This window comes from Solenopsis invicta, chromosome 3, assembly GCF_016802725.1.
Source record: "Solenopsis invicta isolate M01_SB chromosome 3, UNIL_Sinv_3.0, whole genome shotgun sequence".
NCBI classification, from domain to species: domain Eukaryota; kingdom Metazoa; phylum Arthropoda; class Insecta; order Hymenoptera; family Formicidae; genus Solenopsis; species Solenopsis invicta.
The window spans coordinates 30527731-30553897 of NC_052666.1; the positions used below are offsets into that span (position 1 = coordinate 30527731).

The following is a 26167-nucleotide window of genomic DNA, read 5'->3' on the forward strand; positions in this document are numbered from 1 at the left end:
ACAATTTTTCGTTATCCTCAAAATCTTTATTTAAGAAACAAAAAATATATCATTGTAAAAATTCTTTATCTTTATTTTTTTTTATATATTTCATTATTATATTTTCAAATAAAAATACATCGAAATTTCTACTTCAGAAGGAAAAAGTAATTTTAAGTATATTTCTTCATAGTTTCATATTTTCATATTTCCCTTTATTACTTGTAAATTGTTATTACACCGACGATTTTTCTTTGTTTTTGTTATCCCTCAAAATCTTTACTTGAGAAGCAAAAAATATATCATTGCAAGTATTCTTTATCTTCATTTCCTTATATTTTTTCGTTATCTATAATACAATTTGTAGTTCTACCTGCGACTTCTGTTTTCGTTATCGCCGCTTGCCTATCATAAATCGGTAGTGACAAATGCAGTAGTAAGTAGGTGTGGATGGGCTCGATGCAAATATATAGCTGGAAAAGAACGAGAATGGTTGCGCGTGCATTCCCGACATTCTAACATGGGCGTTCGAGATTCGTGGGCGATCCCCATCTTCACAGTCCATTCTCGTTCTCGTATCAGGACGAAAATTACACGCCGTGCTCAGAGTAACTAAAATGGGTCGCTTTAACCTGCGGCCGCCAACGAAAAGTCTCTCCCTCTTACCGATTCTTACTCGCGCGCTCGCACTCGGCCGATTCACATCGATTTCGCTTTAGTCGTTGTTTACCGTCGCTGCGAGTTCAGCTGGCCGCCTCACTCGCCGGGTGAATCCAGCCGGAAAGGGAAGAAGAGAAGAGAGGTCTGTACGGGAGGCGTACGGGAGAATCGATCGAGAATTTAATTAATGGCGAGTGGTTTTCCAAGGATCTACCGTATCTAAAAATCCACAAAAAAAGGAGAAAACTGAAAAGAAGGAGAAAGGACTGGAATTTTCCTCTTCAAAGGGGATTATTTAGTTTCGTGGCGGGATTCACACGTGCACCCTTTTCTTCGCGGCAAACGAGAGACAACTCAGCAGTAACGAGAGGAAAGAAAATAATAGCTCCAGACGTTAATCATACGTCGAATGAAGAGAAGAAAGACAAATATTCTTCCACTCGTCTTTTGTACACTTAGAGGAGATAGCAAAGAAATATACGGCTGCTGCAGAGTCTTTACAGTTGGCGGGCTTTTAATTATAAAAATCATCAGGCAAGTATCAAGAGAGTGCTGTCGAGGCTTTCGGTAGCACGAGAAAGAAGGGTCGTTCTGAGTTTTGTGCTTTTAGCCGTGGAAGTTGTCACGCGTCGAGCGAAGAGGATAGGCGACGAAGTACCTCCGGGTTTCTCGGTGATCGCGTCGAGTGTACCGGAGAAGTATACGCGACGAGGAGTTTAGTCTTTTTGCTTGTATCGGCAGATGCGAGTAAAAAGAACGGCGTACAGTAAATCCGAAGAAGTCTCCGCTATTGAGGGACAGGAGGTCCGCTCGTGTCATTGTCCTGATCGCGGAAAGTGTCGCTTGGCGAGTGACAAGTATAAAATAAGTCGTGAAAAAGTAGCGCGAAAAAGAGTTTGCGAAGCAGAAGAGGAACCGGGTGAGTGTAAAAAAATCGACGCGGGGCCGACGAGCGTGAAGGAGAACCAGGGGCAAACGAGGGGGAGATGCCAGGTAGTTTTCCGCAGTTTGAACGGCAAGGTGGACTGGAGGAAGACGAGAAAACTTACAGCGGCTGAAAAAGGGTGATCCCGGCAGACAAGAAGAGCTGAGCGGACAACGTTAGAGGACAATTCTCTCTTTTCGTGAGTGCGATCAGATAGACGCGGGATAAGATTAAACGGAGAAAAGGCCGATTCGTGGGCCAAGGAGACGAAAAGAGAGAGAAAGAGAGAGAAAGGGGAAGCTCTCTCTCTTGGGAATAAGTGTACACGAGGAGGAAGACGAGGCAGCGAGAAACTAAGAAGCAAGCGGCAAACTTTCGAAACGGCGTAGCGATTGAAGAAATAGCAATTAGATGCAACGAGGACGATGATCGGATAAGAATGAAGAAATTCGCGTTGCACTTTGGAATTAGCATTCTGCCTTTCTCGCCCTTGATCCTCGTGGGCTTGCTCGTCGCAGCGGTTTCGAGAGTATCGACTGAGCTTGTCGGCATCGAGAGGTATTTCGGCGGCACGCCGATGCACGCTGTACAGTTTACGCAAAAAGGCTATATTCAGGTGAGAATTGGGCGTGATGTAATTCGGGGAAAGTCAAATTTTCATTTTCTGTTTAATTTGAGAGCTCGAGGCGCATTCTCGCTTAATTTTTTTCGATTTAAATTAGTTCTCGCAAACGCTAATTAGTACGAAGATTAAGATAATTATTTCAAAGATGAAGATAAGTATTTCAATAACTAGTGCAAAGATTAAGATAATTATTAGATAATTATTTCGCCCTCAACTTTATCTAAACGGATCGTCTATCACGTGCATCAAAGTATTTTTATTACTTGGAGAAATTTATGGAGATCTCGCGAAGATATATTTCGCCGATTATAATCGCGTACAATACGTTTGAATGCTCGAAGAATTACGTGATAGGCTACGTATAGTGTTTAATTCGATGTAAAATTGTAAAGAGTCAACAAATTATTTAGTAATTAATGTACTCGGTATGGAGAGGAGAAAGCAGTGAGATGAAGTGAAATAGAAATTTCAGATACCGTAACATCATAATCAAAGACCATGACATTAAGTTATGAATGCGCAATGATTTATGTAATTTCACATTACTGAAAGCTACTAAAAATTCAGAATAAGCATAACCTATAAATAAAGTAATATGTACAATTTAAAAGTGCCAAAAACATACCGGATGTCTTAAATATTACTGTTAAATATTACAGGGAATGAAAGATAAATCAATTTCTTGAGATAAATAACATTTCGTTATTTTCAACTTCAATGTATCGAAATTTATTATTTTAACACAAAACAAGTGGTTAAAAAAAACGACGTCTAATCTAAACTTTGTGATTGAATATTTTAGTTTCAAAGTAAACAGTGTGTTTATATTATATTATCGTATGCACACCTAAAAAATAATAAACTGATTTTTAGTAAAATTTAATATATTTTTCGAATGAAATTGTATAACACTATTGTTTTAATTGAATTAACGACCTAATAAATAAGAGCAGTAGCAATATAGAAAATTATTAAAAATAATTCAAATTGGTACTATTTGACATTACGAATTTAACATTGTAGCATCTATTTTATATAATAATAAATTGTTAAATTGGTCAAGCTTACAGTTAGTAACATAAAGATTTTTCATGTTTGTGCTGTTGCATACTCCTACAGGAATTCTTGTAATTTCGTTGAAACGTTCGCGTAAGCGATTAGTCAAATTGGCTACAGAGAGATTGCGTAACAAAACATTCCGTAATACCCTGTATTATCTAGATATATCGAGAGTGAAAAGCTAACAAAACAGTGGGAACAAATAATGATAAATCGCCATGTTGTCGAATATAAAAGATACATATGTTTCAACGAAGCGTGGAAACGCGAGATTTCTATCGATTACGTGATCAGGAGGGCAGTTCCACAATATAAAAAAAAAAGAGTCGATTTCACACTGATTGCCTAATTTTCAACACTCACTCTAAAAAACACCGGTCGTGGTCTACATACCCATTTCTACTTATATGTACAAGTCCTAGATTCTCTAAGCTTTCTTTTACCTATAAAAATGCTTTGAATAACTCGGAATAAACTTTTTCCCGAATAATAATAAAAATTATTTTTTGTAAATTCTACTTTTGACACTAATTGCGTTTTGCAAAATTAAACAGAAATTTCTAAGAAAGAGTTCTCAGAAATACTAATTTTGTTAAAATAAAATTGAATATAATTTATAAGAGATGTTTAAATTTTCTTAGTAAAAAAAATTGATAAAAAACGATGAAAATAAATTTAATTTACGTTTCATCTCATTTTATAACAAAGTTGAGTTACGATAGATAAGTTATTCGTTTTTATCTGTTTTTATCGTTCTTAAGAATATCTTACTTAAACAATTAAATACTAATCTAAACACACAAAACCCGATCGGGTAAACATTGATTAAAAATTATTATTGAATTATATGCTAAATATCGTAAAAATAACATAAACGACGATTACAAATCTGATATTTGCGAACCAAAAACACGATAGAATTATATAGACTTTTTCTTATCTAATTCTATCGGATATTGTAAGCAGAGTTAAGAAATATTTAAAAATTTTTAGAGATGCAGTGGAGATTTCACATGTTTAGTACAGATATTTAAAAATTTCTTTCGAGAGAAATTTAACTTTGAAAGTGATCAAAGAATTATCACCGTAGACATAAAGACAAATTACGATCATCTAGGATACCTTGTACAATCGTGAGCTAAAAGGTTGCAACACATTTTCTTCGATGGTTTTTGGAATGTAGACTTGCTCATCAAACGGCGAATGTAATTGGTTCTTACCTGTGGATCAAATTACGTTCGCCGATCGATGAGCAAGTCTACATTCCAAAAACCATCGAAGAAAATGTGTTGCAACCTTTTAGCTCACGATTGTACATAGCGTCGCTCTAATTAACGCGTGATATATTGTTGGCTAATCATCTTCATTTTTCAGTTCCTCAAATGGGAATTGTCGGTGCCGGAAATTCACGAATTTACATTCTGCCTCTGGGTGAAGTCGACCGATCTCACGTATCCCCACTCGATCCTCTCGTACTCAAGTGAGTATTCTTAATGAAATCGCGACTTGACGTCGGACGTACCGTTAATTTCTCTCCACGCATTTACGTGCGCAATGTATCAATTTTTTTTTTTCTACCGACTACAAACCAACACGTTTCCAGTACTGACAAGTTCAGGTTGAAGAAAACGCGTACCAATTAATTTCACCGTTTTTCACCTTGCTCAGCAATTCTTTCTTAGATCGCGCAATTTGCAGACGAAACGTCTTTGTGAAAAGGCACACGGAGATGCTAACGCAGAGACGCTCCACGTTTCGCAAATGCTCGAAATGCAGAAAATAGGAATCCACTGTTTCGCTATTCGTTCGTGGATAATAGGATCCGCTAAACGGATGTTGAGCTACATCCAAGCGGATGTAATACCTGGCAAGCGATAAGGAGGCGTTTTAGCGCTGCTCTCCCTTTCCCCTCTCTCCTCCCGCTCCATTTCTGTCGGAATTGTTGTAACCGTTTCGGAAATAGTAACGAGGGCCGCTGTCTTACATGGCGTAGCGCGCTATTTTCCACTGAGGCATTCACCGAGTAATTGCGCAAGAGTTCGCGGAAAGTATCTTCATTTATAGAAAACGCGCGCCGTCTCTTCGCACGCGCGCGTGCAACTATCTCGTTTGCAGTTTAAGACCATGTTAAGTAAACGCTCTGCCCCGCGGCTTTATCCTTTTTACGTGTGAGAATTGGCGCTAGCGGTCGGCCCCGCTGGCGATACGCTAATTGCTCGAATTACGAAATCCCACGAGATTTAACTACTCTCCGATGCGGAGAACCGGCATATAAACAGAATTTGAATATTTATGACGGAGCGCCCGCGGGCTGTTGCACCCATCGCGCGGAATACGTTACTTCATATTAATTAGTCTTAAAATATTAACCGCCTTGTACAATAACGCCCCGTCGCCTAGAAGAATCGATGATCATGGAACGTGTCGCGAGAAATTGGAGGGAAAGCAGCTAATTCCTCGATGACACTTATAAACAATACACTCAGAGAAAAGTTATGTTTAAATTAAAGGAATTGTTTCTTTAACTTGGTTTGTTTTTGTTTAAGTTGAAGTGTCGGTGAGAAAAATAAAAATTTGCTTGTTTTCAAGAAATAATGCTATTAATCTTTTTTAAAGTAATGCTATTAACCTTTTTTAAATTATCTGTTTAAATTATTTGTTTAATTTAAATAAATAATTTTTTTAAATAAAAAAAATACTAACAGAAATGTAAGAAATAATTTAGTTGCTTTGGTTATATAGTTTTATTTAAAAAAAGATATGCGTTGTACAATCAAACTATTTCTTTAATTCTAATAGAAAGGGATAAGAAATTTTTGCAAATTAAAGAAACATTTTTTTTTAACTGCAACGTACAAATTTTTTTATATGTATTTTTTAAGTCGAAAAAATTTTTTTCTGGGTGTGTTCTAGGAATGCTTGCAACAACACATGTTCTATAACATAAAATAATTTTGCAGCGGTCTGCGATATAAATTATATGCGAATAAATAAAACAAAGATTATACATTATTGAATATTGAAAGGTCAAATTTAAATCAATTCCTTGAATTAAATAACATTTTATTTTTAAATGTGTGTATTAAAATTTATTGTTTTTAACCACAAAACGTGTGGTTAAAAACAACCTCATCCCATTTCTGTGGTTGAATCGTTTAGTTTCCAAGTAAGCGTCATTTACATTAACGTATGTATCTAATAAATAATAAACTACATTTGAATAAAAAATCTAACATTATGTTCTAACATATATTTTCAATATTTCTAATATACTAGATTTTTTATTCAAAGTTAATTTCTATGTTAAAATAAATACATTGCTTACTTTTAAATTAAATTATTTAATCAATTATAGAAACAAATTAGATAAAACTATTTTTAATTACGTGTTTTATGTTGAAATAATAAATTTCGACATAACGCACAAAAGTTAACAATAACAACATATTATTCAACTCAAGAAAATGATTTAAATTTGATTCTTTAATGTTTAGCGCAATATTTTTTGAGAGATAAATTATGTAAATTCTGCCTCATTATTTTAGTTAAATTAAGAACATATTGAGTAGAAGTAATCGAGGTTCATAAAGATAATTGAACATTTTTCTACAAAAACAAACAAGCTAGTCAAAAAAGTTAATTTTCAGGAAGCAAAACACTTTTCATCTTCAAGCCTTTACATGAATACAATCATTTTTCTCTCTGTACATATACAATAGATATAAAAAAAAGTTTTGATTAATATCTCAAGGATCCATTAATAAAATTAAAAAAACCTCTAGATTTGTTTAGTTCTTGCAAAAATTTTATATTTATTACTTATTTATTTTATATTATATATAATTTTATTCATATTTCATATTTTCCTTTTTTAACGTTAGTAATGAAAGTGAAGAGAAAAATATTATTTAACATATAAAGTGATAATTTTCTCCCTTTTTATTTACAAAATTTTATAAATTGCTCTTCACGAAAACATCTTTTTATATTTCTTGTTGTATAAATATTTTTTCTCTGAACATACAGAAAATCAAAAGAGCCTCTGGACTTGTTTGGTACTTGCGGAACTTTCATATTTATTACTATTTATGCAAAAGTTTATATTTATACCTCCTATTTTCTGTTTAATTCTTGCCGGAACAAAATTGTTCACGAGATGCGATGATACTGGTAGAAAGAGAATAATTTGGCGTCACAGCCTAGATTTAAAAAAAATGGACTTGCTTGGTTTTCGTAGGAACTTCCTTCAACTAAAAATGACTCAAATTGTATAATTCGAACTTAGTTTATATATCACACGACCCTGTGTGAGTCAAATGTTTTTAATTTGTGTCGCATACATACGCATAAATAAGGAAGAGATGCGACTGTCATTTGTGTAATGAAAGAATAATCATGTTTTAAAAACGTACGTAGTCGACGAGAAAGGCAAGAAGGACGCAACTGGCGGAGCGCACACGCCAGTTTGCATAAATTCTAGCTTTGCGATATAACATACCTCTCGGCTAAGGGAGGAACGATGCGCAAACATAATCCTCTTTCACTGTCAAAGGGGACGAGCGGGAACGTTTGATTCGATCTTGGATATCATCGCGCGGAAGAAGCATTCACCTGGAAATCGGCGGCGTGGAGGTGCTCCGAAGGTCGGTTCGCATACGCGAGCACCGCTGGTATCACATATGTCAAAGCTGGGAGAATCGGGTCGGTCGTTACGCCCTATGGCTCGACGGACATTTGGCGTCGCAAGGTCGCTCCGAAGAGGTAAATCCGGTTATTCGCCTCCGGAAATTCGCCTTTAAAAAAATCCAGAATTCGAGAGCATAGAGAAATTTGTCCCATCTGGATTCGTAACGAAAGACACGTCTCTCTCTCTCTCTCTTTATTTCGTCAATTCCCGCCGAAGCGGAGTTTTCCACCCTCTCCAAATCCGCTCTCCGTGTGACGCATCGCGTATTGTTAACGGAAGACTTGCTTCTCTTGCAGATGACCGGTCACGTGATCCCGGAGGGCGGCGATGTCGTCCTGGGTCAGGAATACACGGACTTCGACAAGGGGCTCGAGGAGGGCATCGAGGGCTCGGTTTTGGGCTTCAATCTTCTGCTGGCCTCGGCGTTCGATTCTCTCGATAATAGCGGCCTTCCTCATCAAAGGCCTTCATTCCGCACGACCAATGAAGCCACTGGTTCGACCGAGGAGATTCACCTCGCCGCGGAAACCCGGACGGGAATAGTGAAGCGCGATTCGGATCCCGGAGCGACGCGTGCCCTCGACAGGCTTGTGTCGGTCCTATTCGCGCTCCGTCCTAATTGGTCGCGTAGAATTTCTCGAATGAACAAGGCGGAAGCGGTGGGGGACTCCGCAATCTCGCCACCCCCGCTGAATATTACTAATGACTCAAAAAAGGAAGAGACGCCGCAGTCGATTGGCAGGCACGCGATCGCTCCCGGCATCGACGACTGGGCCGGAGAAATCGAGCCGCTTGGAAAATCGCCGGGCGTCCCCTTAGGTTTGCAATTAGTGAAATTGTCCTACGTCCGTTGCCAACTGGGCAGGGGTAGCCCGCCCATAGGTGGCCCGCTGATGTTGATTTCCTGGAGCAGGACGCCCGTGAGAGTGTTCGGTGGCGCCATTATAAAGAACGTCGACAACGAGTGTGGCAAATTCTCGGAGGCTCGAGCCAATAAAGAGGGAAGCGTGTAATTGAAGATTGCGAAAAAAAAGAGTGCCGAAAAACTCGGAGACGAGATTCTTAGAAAATTGAAAATTGCAGTTTAGCAATTAAGCTTAAAATTTATTTTCCTTTTTTTAATTTCTGAGTGAAGAAGACTTGGCTGGCTTCTTTAAAGAAGAACTTTTTTGGCGTAAGATTAGAGCATTTAGATAGTTTTATAAAAATCTGGATTGGATACGCGATTCCATATTTCTTATATTTCTATAGTTTTTTATATTCTTCCTGGCAAAGATTTTTCCTTGTTCCGTTTTTTTCACAAGCTGAATATAATTTTTCAATTTTGTAAAAAACACGAAGAAGCACGTTCTACTCGTACACGAGAAGTTTTTTTCTCTCTCTTCTCTTATATTTACCTTCGAAATTATGATTGTGGGACAACTTCAAAGAATTTAATTCTATTAAAATTTTACTAAATAAATAAAATTTTATAGTCAAATTCTTTGAAATACATATCCTACGACGTGAATTGGAGGCTAAACTCCAAGAGAAAATTCTCATCGTGCACCTTTAATTGCACCTACATCAAAAGAATCAATTTCAGATTCTTTACTCCGTAAAAACCTGATTGCCATTGACGCTATTCTCGTTGAGAAGGCGTTCCCTTCTTTCTTTAATAGTACATTTTTTTTACACAAAATCTTCTATTGTTCGCACTATTTGATCAGTGCCATTGTAACGAGCTTAAAACAATCACAACTAGACAATAAGCGTAAGCGAAACTAATGATTTTGGTCTCGACAATTTACGCCTTGTGCATACATGGCTAAAACTAATTTTCACCGCGACATTCGACTATCCGCGTAACACCCTCGTGATTGCGCGAGTTCGGGGAGTTTCAGGCCGCACGCTTATGGTCGCACGCGAATCTCCGGAGTGAAACCTCCGCCACCCGTCCGCAATCGACGATCTCGTTTCGCGTATCGATCCACGTCGCGCGTTAATTAGTTTCACAGAATTCCCTTGAACGCAATCGCGACGGGAGAAGGGAAGGAGAAATGTCCCGCGAAAACCGCGACACCGGCCTGGCGAAATTGTTGAATGTCAGTGGCGTAGCTATCGAGACAAGGAGCAAATGAGTTGCAAGGATACGCGGAACTTGCAAAGCTCATGTCTTTTTTTTCAAGTAGAAGAAGAAAAAGATAGTCAGGCGGACCAAACGCATTCACGAGAGGGCGTCTAAAAATTGTCTTAATAGTTGTAGAAGCAGTAAAATTTGCATAAGGTTCTCATTGCGGCTTATCTCGGTGTTAAGACATCTCGTAGTTACAGAACAAAACGTTATGGAATAAAACGTTAACGTTGGACTATATAAATTCAACGTGAATTCTTTATAAGAAACCATGCTACAAGACACTAATACATTTTTTATTTTTTTTGCGTATGATCTTATTATTATTGTATGAAGCGTCTCATTTAAGGATGTCTGACATCTTAAAGTATTACTAAAAATTTTAGAAATTCATAGATTGATCTGTTATTATATTTGGATATCTGTATAAAATTTAGCATAATTCTCTCTCTTTTTCTCTCTTATTGGTACAAAAATTATTTTTCTGATTTTTGTTTGCTCTTGACTCTCTCTTATGTAAAATCGCTGATTGCAGTATTTATTTACAAAAATGAGGAAACAACATTACGCTTTATATAAATCATTTTTTCTTACATACAATACAACACTAATAAATGCAAAAGTTTATTTGGATCCATTTACTCGTTTGAGATATTTACCCAAAACTTCAACAAAACAAAACAACTTCACTTTTGTTGCATAAATTATTACTAGCAAGATTTTTTATTTTGTCCTTTGCAACTGATTTTAGTTTAAAATTCATGTTTTTATGACTAAAATGTTTTATTATTGATTTGAAGAAAAAAAAATAAACGAAAAATCCTGCAATTTTTTTACAATTTTGATAACTTTTAGCTGTTATTGTATACTCAAAATATATTTAAATAACAATCTTTTACTCATCATATATGTAATTTTGACTCACGCAGCTTACGTATGTAAATACAGCAAGTAAATTTATAAAAATAAAAAGAAAAACTGAGCAAAAGTGTGAATTAAAAAGCGCGATTGTGCGAAGACGATTTTGAGCGCCCCTTTGAACATTTTACGTCTCTCGACACGAACGCCCAACAAATTCTAGTTACGCCACTGCCCGTTCGTTGTCTCTTTGTAAGCGGAGTTTCGACACTGACGTTTCACGGATGCGGATTTTCCGCTGACGTTGATAACGCCGGCGAACGAACGCGGTGGTGTCTGAGGATCCGGCCGTAAAAGCGCTTTTCCTCCCGACGCGGCGGCGAGTCGCGCCGCGTGTTGAAATTCCGTTTACGTCTCGCAATCCGGATCGCTGCCGGGAAATAAAATGTGTCGAATAGTCGGCGTTACTCCCATAATGACAGTACAGAATCTTCGCTCTTTGTATATACTACAACAATAAAATTGGAGAAAATTGGATACACTCGTACACGAAAAAAATGTTTTTGCTGAAGCAATAACTGAATAATCTAAAAATTGAAATTGATATCATTTTGTAAAAATATTTTTTTACCATTAAAATGCTCATGTAGGACGTTCAAGCATACTGAACAAGATTGTAAAATGTTTCGATATTTTAGCATATAATTATTTTGATGGATAAACAAAATTATTTTCAGATCTGTATCTAGTTAAATTTTTAAACACTTCAGCAATATCAAATCATACAGAATACATGTGTATTTCTATATGAAACTGACAACGAGATTAAATATATAAGTTCGAATCTTTATGAATACCTCAAAAAGTGTTATTTTCACACAAACAATTTTATTGTGTTATCTAAGAATTTAGCTAGATACAGATCAGAAAATGATTTTATGTTGGATTATCAAAATAATTATATAAAACGTTCAAGCATGATGATATTGTTGCAAAAAGTTTTGATATTCTAGCAACCAGCTTAAACGTCCGGTATAAATTTTTTATGAATCATCATAATTATTTTCAAATTTGTATTTCAACATCAAAATTGTCCTTTCCGTATAAACAAATAAATAAACTTTTTGGAAGAGAATACATTTTTTAAATAGAAATTTTATTTCTTGTATAGCAAATAATAAATTTTATTAAAATAGAATAAATTTTTTTATTAGAAATTTTATTTATAGGAATTTTATAAGAAATTTTCTTAGGTTCCGAATTTAATACTAATACCAGTAAAAGTTTGCTACTTGTAAAAGATTCTTTATGGTAGAGACGTACTTACAAGTACACTTTGAGTTCTCGTAGATACTCATTTTTAAACTTCAAAAGTCATTTATTGTTAGTCGGTATCGATTACACTTGACAAATACCTACAATGTACGAAATGTTATTTCTTATGACCATTATTTCATTTCTAAAAAGTAAGACTCGATTATTGAATTTGGTTCGGATATTTAAGTGCATACTGAATTTAATCTCGGCTGAATCCTTGTGAAAATATGTCTAACTAGAATAATCTCTTCTTGCAGCGATAAAAGTGTCTAATAGAAGATTATAAGCCGTGTAATGTTCATAGTATTCTGCTGAAAGTAGTCGAAGGTTATTCCGTAAATTAAGCCTTAGAAGAAGCTACTTAACTGAAGCTAATACTTTGAGAAATATTCTTCCTACCTCTTTTTTTCTACTTGCATACACGTAACTTCAAAATGTGTGTAACACATTTTATGAAGGAGTTACCGCGTTATGAGGTCGCGCGTGCGTACTTAATTACTAATTAGTCTAATTACATTATTACTAATCGCCGTTGTGTCATATATCGTCGACGTAGCGAGCAATGCCAAATAACTCGGGATTGCATAAATAGAGTTACATCAACTACGCGTGTCTCACTGTGCGTTTTCTCTCCCGGTCGCGCTTTATTTGGCGAACTCGAAGCGTCGGTTCGCAGATATAGCCGCTCATTTGCGCACATTTGCCCTCTTTCGCAAAGCTGCCTCTCCGCGGCCATGTAAAGAGAATATTACGTTTCGCGACGCATTGCGTTGGAAACAGATGAGAAAAAGGGGAGCAAACACATTGTCTTCTTGATACTTTCTCTGCGTAAAACAATGCGGTCTCGAGCGTATCTCCGTTAATTTCGTGATATCTGCGAATTTTATCCGTTTGCGACGGTATTAGACGCCTGCAAATGTAAAATTTGCAGACATTAATGTCGGTTGTGCCGGAGTGCAATCGAGGCGCTGCAAAAAACGGAAGAGTATCCCTTCATTCATGGTTGCTCCTCAAAGATAAAAAGTGAGAAGAAAGAAATTAAAAGATAGCTCAAAAATAAAATAAAAAATACAAATTTTTAAACGATAAAATGAAAACAAAATTGCAATCTTTACGATTCTAAACATTTTAATTAACAAAAAGTAAATATGTTAAGAGAATTATGCGTATAAAAGAGAATTATGTATCTTGTTTTATATGTGAACGGTACAGCGTGATAAAAAAAAACATTATTGCAGACGATTGTAATGATTGAGAAATAAAAATATTTTGGTGAAGAATATAATTATCCGCATTATCATGTTAATTTCGTTATACACACTGGCTAATTTTGGAATTCGTATAATTCATTCGCGTATGAGCCATCCAATTTATAACGATTGAGGGAATACAAATATTTTTATAATTGATAAAATTGCAAAGAAAACTACTGTTCACGTTACCGCGTTAATTTTGTCCGTCGGCATTGGCCAGTTCTGCAACTCGCATAATGCATTCATTATGCGCATGAGTCATTACGTGTCCCCCGCTGCCCTCGTACATTCATCTATGCGAATAAAAGCAAAATGCGCTTGATTACTGCATCACGCCTGGCTATCTCGAATATTTCCGCTCTAGGAGACAATTTCGTTGATTCTCAATTTAATTGGTAATTTGTATGACCGATAAGATAATTGTGTGTCCTCGATGCACGCGTTAATTTTTAAGTGGATTATTATAATAATCGTGGCTGTAATTGCATTAACGAATTAAAAATACGAATCAAATAATTACAATAAGGTATAATCGTCAATGTGAGAAAATAAATTGCATTTTGCGCCGCGAAATTCGCAGCTGTTTCACGTTTCGAAAAAACGATGTGATAAAATTTTCGGGGAACATCACGTACGCAAAGTAGAAATTATACTTTTGGTCAATATAATTGTTTATGATCGATAAATATTTATAAAGGATTATTAGGCGATTTGGTCAACAGCCTCGTTTGAATAATGTAGCGCGTTAATCGTGAACGTGCTTTAGTAGTCCATTAAACAAGAGGATTTGGCTATTGTTCAAACTGTTAATGAATGCCGCTATTAATTCAAGAGCACGCTCCTCAAAATTCTTTTAACCGTAAATAATATATTATACACTGAGAGAAAAGATTTTGTTAATTCAACAAATAATGACAACAAATCACATTTGCTGTTTCTATAGCTACAAATATTTGATAAAGGTACTTGATTTGTTAATAAAATCTTTTTTTCAAGTGTACACATACACATGCCCACACATATACAATATATAAAAACGCCGTGCCTATTGTAACTATATTCTAAACAGAATATTTTCCAAAATTATCATTCAGTCTACCATTTTGGAGAAATTGATTAAATTATTATTTAAAATTAAGAAATAATAATTTAAAAAGACTTTTGCAATTCTGTCTTATTTAATTTATTTCTCATTTATTTATATTTATATGTATAAACTCTGTACCTATTACATATAACTATACTCTAAATAAAATACTTGAATAAAAAATCATCATTTAAACAATCTTGCTATTTTAAACAAAATAGATTAAAATATATTTAAAATCGTTAAATGATAAGATTAAGAAAGGGCAACTATTTCTTGAATTGTTTTCTCATTTCTACACAGAGTATCCTGGACCACCTTTATATTTCCTCTTAAAATAAAAAGAATATTGTATGTTTTATTATACATTTAAATTATACGTAAAAATAATAAGAAATTTTTAGCTCTAACATTTCTTTTAAAATATATTATGTCTCCATTCACATTTTACTTAGGATTATTTTTTCATCACATTTACTTTTAATATCATTTTAAACTTAATAAAGGCATTTCCAGAAAAAATGTTTTAGGCAAAAATTCCTTATCTTTTTTTTTATATATAGAATCCAAATCTGCAATAAAAAATACATATTTAATTTAAAAAATTGAACAGCCGATCTGGATTTTGATTTTTAAAATGTAAGACTTCTTTTTATAGAGGATATAAATAATCGATTGCAAGTCAAAACCAAAAGTTAAAAATATCACCATTCGTTTAAAATTTTTAAATTTGATAAAAGTCATTTCCTTTTATTTTAAAAGGGGTGCATCGGTATAAGATACCTTGCGTGTGTGTGTGTTTGTGTACATATATATGTGCATATATAAAATACCATAGTTATTATAGAATTCTATTCTGTTCAAACAGAATATTTTTAAAAATTATGACTTATGTAATCTTTTTAGATAAAATGGATTAAAATGAATATTATTAAAAATCTATGAATGATACAATTAAAAGAGCTTCTGCAACCGTTGCTCATTCAGTTGATTTCTCATTTTAAGTTTTCACTATACTGCAATATCATACGTATTATACGCAACATTATACGTATTGTACGCAATATTATACGCATTAATTGCATAACAGTTTAAGGGATAACGGGAGAAACTTAATTTCTCTGTTTCTATAGGCGCGAAGAAATGAGCAGCGCCGCGCCGCGCCGCGCCGCGCCGTTAGGCGATGTGCGATTATGCAAAATGTGACTCTTTTCGTTACAACGACATTGCAATCGTTTTCTCCATCTGAAAGAACTATCGTAAAACACGCACGCGGCATGATAATATAATACAGACGTAGTGCGTTATATAAAATCGCGACATATCTGTTCATCCGCATCGCCCGTTAAATCGCATGAATCGTACGTCCGACCACTTTCAGATCTATCGTTCGATATGAGATTTCGAAATCGACTGCTTTTCCAGAATAAATCTTACTCAATTACGGATGATGTTCTGCACAAAATGACATGGAAATTTTATGAATTATCGACTAGCTGGAATAAATTATCGACACGCAAACAGTGTAGTTAGATCAAAGCCGTAAAATCTCGTAAAAAGTTCAATCATCAATTTTCTTTTTAGCGTACTTTTCGTATATTCTGAATTTACAGTACAAGCTGTTATCATTTTTACGATCTTCTTTAGTATCATTTACATTAAAAAATGTGACAAAAAAAATTTATTCATTAAGTTAAAAGAGATACCGCGCGTATAAATCTTTTACATACAATGGTGTATATTATGGAAATTAATATTTGCACAAAAATTAAAGCTAAGATAGCCGTGATTCATGCCACGTCACGTTTTCGTAAGTTTTTCCTGTTTTCTAACTTTCATGATTTGCGCAAATCAGTTATACGGCATGTCTTTCGCTGCAACATATATATACTATTTATGTATATATAAGTATTGTATTCGTTCGTTTCTCCGGATCCCTTTGGCGCCGAATTACGCTTTCACTTTCAAAATATCACTCGTATCGTGTACGAGATCGCGGTAACGGGCCCTCCTCTCATTTCAATGGATAGCACTGCGTGCTCTTGTCACGTAATTTTTGTAGAACAAAGTGCCTTGCTGTTACATACGTTAGTCCCGGTATAATAAATCCTCGCTGAATGGAAAAAAAGTAATTAAAATGTAATATGCACAATTTTAAAATATGCTATCTAAAATTCTCAGAAAAAGTTATTTCAGATCAGTTTGAAGTAAATATTTTTAATTTGCTTCATGAAAGGTATTATTTACGAGAAAATATATATTCTAAAAAAAATCAAATGAGTTTGTTTATATTATGAGTCGTAAATAAACATATTTATTAAATTAATCCAAATTTATTTTCAATATTAAAATTAACTAAGAAATTCTCAAAATAATTACGCAAATTAATTTGCAATAAATATTTTTGTTTTATATAAAAAAATTATTTAAACATATTTGATAATTGCGCAAAAAAAAATTAATGCAAATTTAATATTCTTAATATTAAAATTGGCTTTCCAAAGTGCTCAAAAAAGTTGGGTTAAATTAATTTGCAGTAAATACTTCTAATTTATCCTATTGAAAATGTTGTTTAGAGAAAAAAATATATCTTTGAAAAGCCAAACGTTTAAGATTTATGTTACGGGCTATAATAAATTTATCAACAATTTTATGATTTAAAAAATGACAAAGGAGCAGAATGTCAGACTGACGTAATTCACATAGATATCCAAGGGACAGGCAAGTGATAACCGTAGCCCATAAATGCGAATCGCTCCGAGCTCTCTTTAATGGCGTTATGCAATCGAAAGAAACGGTTCGTGCCTGATAAATGCATCGCCGATCGCTTGTAATTAAAATCCGATCATTGCTAATTTATCTCGCGGAACGTACGTACCGTTGACTTTCATTTTCCGTAAACCTTTACACGGATTACATTCCACGAGAAGACCGATTATATATTTTTTTGCCGATCGCGATTGATATACCGTACGAGGTGCCAATTACGCGATTGCATAAACGCTGTACTGATTCAGCTAATTGTTGTGTATAAATAAATTATCGAACCAAAAGGTAAAGGCAATATATTGTAACATAGAAAGTAACATGAATCATTTATATATATTTTTAGAACTATTTATACTTAATTTTTTAATAGTAATAAAAAATAAAATACAAAAAAGACAAATTAATATAAAAAAAAAAAAAAAAAAACAGAAACGTGATTATCTTGTAACTCACCAAAGTTGTCTTGTCATTTAATTTAAATTAAATGTCTAAATTAAATTAAAAGAGTTACGAGATATTTATCAATCTAAAAATTTCTGTCTTCTATTGAAGTAGCTATTGCATTAAATTGCAATCCGTATATGCGCCGCTTCAATTTATACTCGTCTCCATATCACAGCTCCGTTTAATACGCCGCGGCATTAACAATGTTGGTAAAAAATATCGCACCGGTAAACCGCGCGAATGAACACATACATTTCGCTGGAAAAGCGTTCGGCGTGATAAAACGTAATTTGAAAAGCTCATAATGATGTAACAGTTTATTCGAGCGGGCTTGATAATTAACGCTTCTATCTGCGTGGAATTATAGAGGTAAATTGTAATAACGGAAATGCACGCGCGCGCAGGCCACTTAAAACGTAGGGTTGCGCGTATTTCCGAGCAATAACAAAGGGAATTTGAACGCAGTTTTTTAATTGCCAGCGCGAGCGCGACGCGTCCACGTGTTTACGGCGTTTAATGAAATTGTTCGCATTCTCTTCGCTAAGCGAAGCGTCATTCCGAACTGTCTCGTCTCTCGCCGCGTGGTGATTGCAGTATATTTTTGCGATTAGACATAGCACACACGTCTCGTCCCCGGACTATTATTATATATAACTTTTAACGACGTCTCTCGCGTTTATAGCCCGTTAACACTCGATTATAAAGTTCGCATGCTCTCCACGAAAGCAAATGTGATGATTTGTAATTTGTGAGCTATCTGATCGCGCCGTAAAGGTGATAAACGAGCGATAATTATAAATTGCCGACGATAAACGTCACTTTGCTCGGACGACAATTACTGCTTAAAGTAATCGCACGGCAAAGTAAACACACGTTAGTGATATTTACGGTTGCAAAACTACAAGCTCGTCGATTGTGCGCGCCGTGTGTATTATATTTTCTCACACTCTCTTTCCGTGCACTACCGCTCAAAGGTATTTGTCCATTTTGTCTATCTTAATGAAATGATGGGAATTTTGAAGAAGAGTGAGTTTCAATCTTCCCTCCTAATCTTATAGATGTTGAGTTTGATAATAATCTTGATGAAATCTTACATTCTATATGTATGAAGAAAACAGTAGATTTCGAATAAAATTTATACATATAAGAGAGAGAGAGATATATAAACTTTTTAAATTTTTAGTTTTTCATATAACAGCAAATATGTGATAAAAATGAGAAAAGAGCAAATTATACACGATTAATTATAGATATTAATTTGTCTTGTACACTAAAAAAGAGAGTTTAATAATAGTATAATTAATAGAGTGTCATAATAATCAAGCTTAATTAAATAATTTCAATTAAATGCTTGATTAATATAACCAAACATTTAGTAATTATATTAACAGTAACAAAATGTAATAATAGTAATTAATCAGTTATTAAACGGCGACTAAATATTACTATTTCTTTATATTCAATTGAAGTTATTTCCAAGCTTAGAGTACTTGTACTTGTCGTTTAGACTCAATTATTATTATTATTATTATTACCAAACTTTTGTTTCCAGTGTATAAAATGTGAGAGAAAATAAACATGACGTCCCGTATGTACGGCGCCTTTCGTAAACCTTTCAAAGATCCATCCGGGATCGCTCTCAGACATACGGGCGCGTTTCTGCCTCGTAATTACGCGCGCGGCGCGAATGGACTTTCGTTTTCCAGGGTAGAGTCGTCCTTTCGCCGCGCGTGTTGGCTTCTTCCGGCCTTCGATAAGTGAGACAGAGAAAAAGAGAGAGAGAAAGAGAGAGAGAGAGAGAGAGAGAGAGAGAGAGACGTTTTCGGTAGACAAACAGGTGAGAGCGAGACGGGCAAGGGGTCTGCACACGGCGATCTGCATTTTTCTCGCAATACCCAATGCATTTCCCGCGACTACATAGTGAGTTTCCGCTGCTCGTAGATAGGCAGATATATACGAGCACGCTCATACATGACGGAGACTTTCTTCCCGGCTGGATATCTGCGATCGGGCTTCCGGTAACAACGCGCGGCGCGTAATCTTAAGGCCGTTAGAGATATAGATAACGGTGCGTCAAGTTCGGCTGATTTTACATGCAGCGCGATATCTGCATTACGTTCTCCATTCGCGTTGCGTATAGCGTTTCTCAGAGATTAATTTTCGAACGAAGTGAAAGTCATTTGAAATGTAACTATTTTGTCAGATGTAATCGAGAAGAAGTGACTCTTTGCTTGCTTTTGATATGACAAGAAAGTGCAACGAGTAAACATTTTTTAATTCATTAGAGAACAAACAGCAATGCAATCAAATGTACTGTGTTAATTGTATACGTTTGTAGAACGTGTGTCATGCAATAAAAATTTAAGTAAACAAAGCGAAGAATGTTAACATTTAAAAATGCATTTTATATATTTTTTATAAACATGCATTATAAACATGTTTTTATTCCGAGAGAAAACTTTTTCCATGTAAAAACATAAATATTTATAAAAAATGTCCATATACGTTTTCATTCTCTTATATAATTTCTATTCGAATATATTAAAAAGTAATAGGAAAAATTTTTTTAAATAATTACATAAAATGATAATTTTGATAGTACCATTCCATGTTTCATAAAAAGTGAAATTGGAGAAAATAAAACAAAGTTGCCCCTAAATTATCTTATATAGATATAATAATAATAAATATACAATATTATATTAATAATAATGTGTAGAATATTGTGTAATCTAATCGCAATTTTACTTTTCGTAAAAAGAACAATAAAAAGTAAGCATTAGAATTATTAAATTGATAATCAATTTAATATTACCATTCTGGTTTTATTTAAGAGCTGCGTTTCAAGATCGAAAGTAACGGCGCACATTTCTAAGAACTAGATAACATATAAAATCATTTAAGAAATATTATTTGGGCATTAAAATCCTGCTACAATTGTTGTTAGCCTATTCAACTTCAATTGTAATAAGAAAGTTATTCTAATCATTTTTCAATCGTTCTTTTTATTATGACTTTTATATACAAACAGAGATTATACGAAAGAAAAAAAATCGGGAAAAGGCCGACAAACGATCATCTTAGTGCTCAAATAATATTTCTTACTTTATACACATTTTCTAATTCTTCGAATTGCGCGCTGTTACTTTCGGTTTTGAAACGCAGTTCTTAAATTGACTCAGAATAAAAAGAAAACATATACAGACATTATATATAATTACATATTTTTTTTATAAAAAAATTTTCACCGTAATTTATTTTTATTTTATGTTACTTATTTGAATACTTTTATACTATATTTAATTAAAGATTTATCGTATAATAAAAAGCACACTTTTTAGACGCAAAGTTAATCAATCGCGACGCTCAATATGTTAAGAAAAAATATGAAAAGATGTTAAAAATCGTTAAAAAAAAAGTATAACGGATTTAACAACCTTGTAAGTAAACCATAAAAGTGACGTAATCTTCAAATGCATCAGGCGAAGATGATATTAACTTCAGCGATGCTTTAATATTTTCAACCACGACTATTTTCATTATCGTAGAAATTTTCCATGCGGTAAAAGGCGGTAAAGGACGCTTCCTGAAAGCGATTTTAGCAACGTGATTTTCCTTCAGACAGAAACGCACGCTTACGTAAAAATCTACGGGCAAACTTCCTTCCTTGATGATAACGGAAGTATGGCTCATGTTAATAAATAAAGCGTTAATAAAGCGAGCAAAATGTTCGAATACAGAAAGGTGAAAAAATGTTTATTTAATTCTCTCAAAATTTAATTTTTTCTTTAAAGATAATGAAAAAACTGTAAAACAAATAAAAGAAAGAGAATACAAAAAAAATCAGAATAAATTCACGATATCTACTTGAGGATAGAGAAAGATTTGCGTTACTCGAATCTTCCATTGGATGTGCAAGATCGTAATTTATTGACAGCAGGAAATAATGTTAAAATCCTATGATTAACCGCTGACCTGGTAAAGCCAACGATGCGTATCGACGCGCGTTAGAGAAATCGGCAGATCGTAATGAGGAAAAGGTACACATAATTAGGAGCCCGATCAACAAAATCACGAGGATTTCTACACGCTAGCGATTTGTTCGACCTCGTTCGTTGACTGTCGACAAACTGCATGTTACGTATGTACGTGTTCACGATGCATGAATATCAAGTGCAAGGATATTCCCCTTCTACATTTCAACACACCGTGCTATCACAACTTCGCCATTATATAGATGCAATATTTATAAAATCGTATGTACTCAGATGCACCGATATTTATTGCATAGAAAAAAAATATAAAATAAAATAAAATACCGTAGAAAATCGAGAAATGTTTCTAAATTATTTATTTATGTTAAACACAATATATTTATAACATTATATGTACTGAGTTGCACAACGCTATTATATTTATTGCATTGATAAAAATATAAAATAAAATAAAATTTGTCAAAAAACAATTTAAAAAATTATTTATTGTCCTTTTTTTATTCGAAAACTTTCCCCATTCCTTTTTCTTTGAGATCAATGCAGAAGAATTAGATACTATTATTTCTTCATGCTCTTTAATTCTCAGCAATGCATAAATGCATTGTGATAGGTAAAGCTCCGAGAGAGAAAGAGAGAAAGAGCTAGTGCATTAAAGCCTGCTTGTGAAACTTTGAAGCAACATTTTATTAACTGCGGCAAAAAGAAGTTTGATCGATTATCCTCGTAGGTGCGGTTTAATAAGACCGATACAAATTTCGTCATGAAATAAAACGTTTCAAAGAAATCCGCGGTATAATATCTTGCAGATAGGCAAGGGCAGAAACCAAACCAGTTCGGACCTGTCTATCTGTGTCAGGTAAGCAACGATAGAATCGCGAACCAGTCTAGGCTTCTCGTGTCGGGCAATTATTACTGCTTCGCCACTAATTGCGTAATGAACTCGAGATTTGCTTCGATTTAAATTCCGCAAATAGATCAAAAGTGTCGTGACAAAAATAGACAATTAACATATCGGATGTCTTCGTTTGTTTCATTATTAAAAGTTTAATTCTAAATTTTACAAGTTCTAAATTTTATATCTTCTGACAAAATTTGTATTCTCGGTACACGGAGAGAATTTTCTCTTAGAATTTACCTTTCAAAATCACGATAGCTGTGGGAAGATACGAAGAAGTTTACTAGAACTTTAGTAAAATTCAGCAAAATTTAAACAAGCTATTTCATAACATAAGTAATACGATATATATGTAAATAATTTTATAAAATAGTTTGTGTAAATTTTACTAAAGTTTTATTAAAATAATAATAAAGTTCTTCAAATATTCTATATTGTCCAATTAACACGATTTTTAGAGTAAATTTCTAAGAAAAAATTCTCTTTGTACATAACATTTTAACGTTTTTGTTCAAAATATTAAAGTCAAACTAATTAAATTTACAAGTAAAGAAAATAAATGTTGAAACATTTCGTATTTCAACTAAAATTAACGAAACTTTCTTCTGATAAAGATTTTAATTGCGCTGAAAGAGAAACGTGGTACTATTTAATAAAAGGATTATTTTTGCTCTAGCATTAAAACACCTGTAATTAACTAGCATTACATTGAGGAGCACGAAAGGGTAAAGAATCGCGTGACTATTTTATATCGATGCCCACACACGTCCGGCGGAAGGTAACGCGCAATTATAAACTGACCTAATGTTACACATATCATGCCGCAATAGTTTGTAATAGATAGAAGTGCATCAAAAGTAAATTACAGCAAATTCATTATCAAACGGTCTTAACTCGAGTTTCATCGCAGTACCTCATGCAGAAAGTGTGTCAAGAAAATGCATGCGCATCTAAAATGCAAATGCGGCTGGCTCGCATATCCACCTATACGCTGTTTACATATGTCATTGCGACATGAATGTCTGAATTACGATTTTTATGGAAATTATAACGAGAATGCGTTGAAATGCGCAACATTTGTTCACATTTTTTCTATCCTCAGCTTATAAAACATCCTCTTTATGACACGTCTATACAGCGTAGAAATATTGATCGTGCTACAACGAATACTCGGTAATAAATGTGGCGCACTGGCAGAAAAGTATTTGGTATTTGTGATTATAAATAAATTTTGTAATAATAATTGTGGCTACAAGTTCTATTTTTATAGTTATTACTGCTATAATGTTAATAATAATAACATACAATGTGCCCCACTGATAAAAATGGTTACAATTACTATAATTTACTATAATTACAAATTATAATAATTTTCGGCTGCAACTGTATTCAAATTATGGTTATACACTAACATTTTATAACAATAATAACTATAAAAAAAGCTCCTATCGTAATTATTAACATTAAATTACAGTTACATATACAAAATATTCTTTTTTTAGCGAGAAATAAAAATAACTGTCGTCAAGTAAACGCGCGAAATCGATCGATCGGGCTAAACTAGTCGGTCGTAGTTCAAGTTGAGACCAATTAGAACTGGCGATCTAGCTCTAGGTCCATCAACACTATCCGGCAAACAGGGTCAGAATGGTCGACCGCAAACGCGGTCATTCAGTTTCGTGGGAAATACCATTGGCCGAGGGTTCGCTCCAATTTCAGTTTTCTCCGCATTAGCATCTCAAATGATGCAAATGAACGTAATGGCGCCCGATGACTCATAATTCCTCAAGTGCTCGAATCCGCTTCGGAGCGTCTCTCCCGCGCGCTGCGAGTAAACACACATCGAGAAAGCCAAATCCGATGAATAAATACGGATTCTTTTTGGCACGTCATCGCGGGTGAAAAGGGCCCTGTGTAGCGGGCGTACAGTTTACGTAACGCGCGATCGACAATCTGAGAAGAAAAAGAGAGAAAGGACCGCCTTTTGTCGGCCACATTGTGCAGTATCTGAATCCGGTTTTGAAACCCGATGATGCGGATACACGGCACCGGTTACACGACACGTAGCCAGGCTGGATATGTCATAACGTGGGATATACGACTTGCATGTCAATTATGTACGGGTGGGCGCGTTTCGGAGTTCGTGTCGGTTAATAAACGGACTTTCCGCGGACGGGAATGAAAAATGCGATGAAAGCACGAATATAAAAGACGCAATTATGACTTCCTCCTTCCGCGATACCTCCATTAAGACCGTTCATTTAAGATTTAAAACTAATTATTACCCAAACTGCGCCACTCTCCTCGTTCCTTCTCGCCGTTATTACGTAACATTCAAATCCACCTAATTTACAACATATTTTACAATTTATCTAATATATAAATATATGCTATAATTTTGCGTTCTTAATTTTATCTAATTAAGAGAGGATGTAGCAGACAATATGCATTCTTCTTCAACACAGAGAACAATTTTATTCTTTATGCACGTAGACATTGTCTTTAGCCTTTGCTTTCGACTGTCATCGTGCACTAACTATAATTCGGTTACCACACAATTCATAATCAGGCATTGATATTATAATCTCATCGTTAGCAACGAACACATCAAGCGACAAAATTCAAAGTTATACAACACCCGTCATTTCAAGCTATCAACCGGCTGTCCCTTCCGTGTCGTCGGAGAGAGAAAGAGAGAGAGAGAGAGATATGTCTTCTTTCTACGTTCATTATGTCAAAAGCAGCATAACGAGCGCCCGAGGAGAAAGGAGTGTTTTACTCGACGACGACTTTCGTGCAGCTTCCACGTCTGGTTTTGACAATCGATTTCGCCGGGCGACGTGCGACGCGACAGTTCCGGTAGTCCTACTGCGACCTAGAAAGGAAATTTTTTCGTCCTCGAGCGGATTCGATTTTTAGTAGCCGCGGGCTAATATCCCACGAATCGGACGCCCGCAGGTCCGAAATCAATTCCGTTGTGTGTTTCGCAATTCGTATGCGTACGTTTTAACGAGCTGTGCCGTTTTCCCTCGCGCTGCTGTACATACGGCACGCACCACGCCTGTACCCGCTTTCTAGCGGAGGAGAGCACCGAGAGAGGGAGGAAAAAAAAAAGAATTGCGGTCGCCGCGAGACACGACGCGACGCGCGATGACAACACGTTCGTCACCTCCGAGTCTGTCTACCTTTGTCAAGTGGACTGGATTCCCTCGGCACTTGAACGCATTCACAATTGTTCCAGATCTGCCTTGTGTTCTTTCGGCGACGGATTCCAAAACGGATTTGAGTGTTTCGCTAAATCCGATGGTAATCGTACAAAGTCACATTACGTTCCACTTGCGTTAATTACAGACAGTATTGAATTTGGGTAACTTAAAGTTAATCTAGATAAAGAAAATATAAATGACATATAAATTTTAAATAAGATAAAAATGATTTAATCTTAATTTATTTAATTAAAAAAAAATTATATATAGTTTTAATACAAGATAATTTTTAAAT

The 26167-nt window shown here is 34.8% G+C and overlaps 2 protein-coding genes across 2 annotated transcripts in view; one reads left to right on the plus strand and one right to left on the minus strand.

Moving 5' to 3' along the window:
* The window catches only part of LOC105204572, a 294782-nt gene that overhangs the window by 59111 nt on the left and 209504 nt on the right, over positions 1-26167 (minus strand).
* LOC113003269 lies at positions 671-11881 on the plus strand. The gene is made up of 4 exons (XM_026132065.2): positions 671-2180; positions 4623-4728; positions 7801-8009; positions 8232-11881. Exons 1-4 carry the CDS (start codon positions 2004-2006, stop codon positions 8946-8948), a joined length of 1209 nt encoding a protein of 402 aa, XP_025987850.1. The 5' UTR covers positions 671-2003; the 3' UTR covers positions 8949-11881.

Coding starts and splice junctions, on each gene's coding strand:
- LOC113003269 (XM_026132065.2), top strand. CDS start 2,004: ATGAAGAAATTCGCGTTGCACTTTGGAATTAGCATTCTGCCTTTCTCG. Junction 4,729..7,800: donor CTCGATCCTCTCGTACTCAA/GTGAGTATTCTT, acceptor TCACTGTCAAAG/GGGACGAGCGGGAACGTTTG. Junction 8,010..8,231: donor CGCAAGGTCGCTCCGAAGAG/GTAAATCCGGTT, acceptor CTTCTCTTGCAG/ATGACCGGTCACGTGATCCC.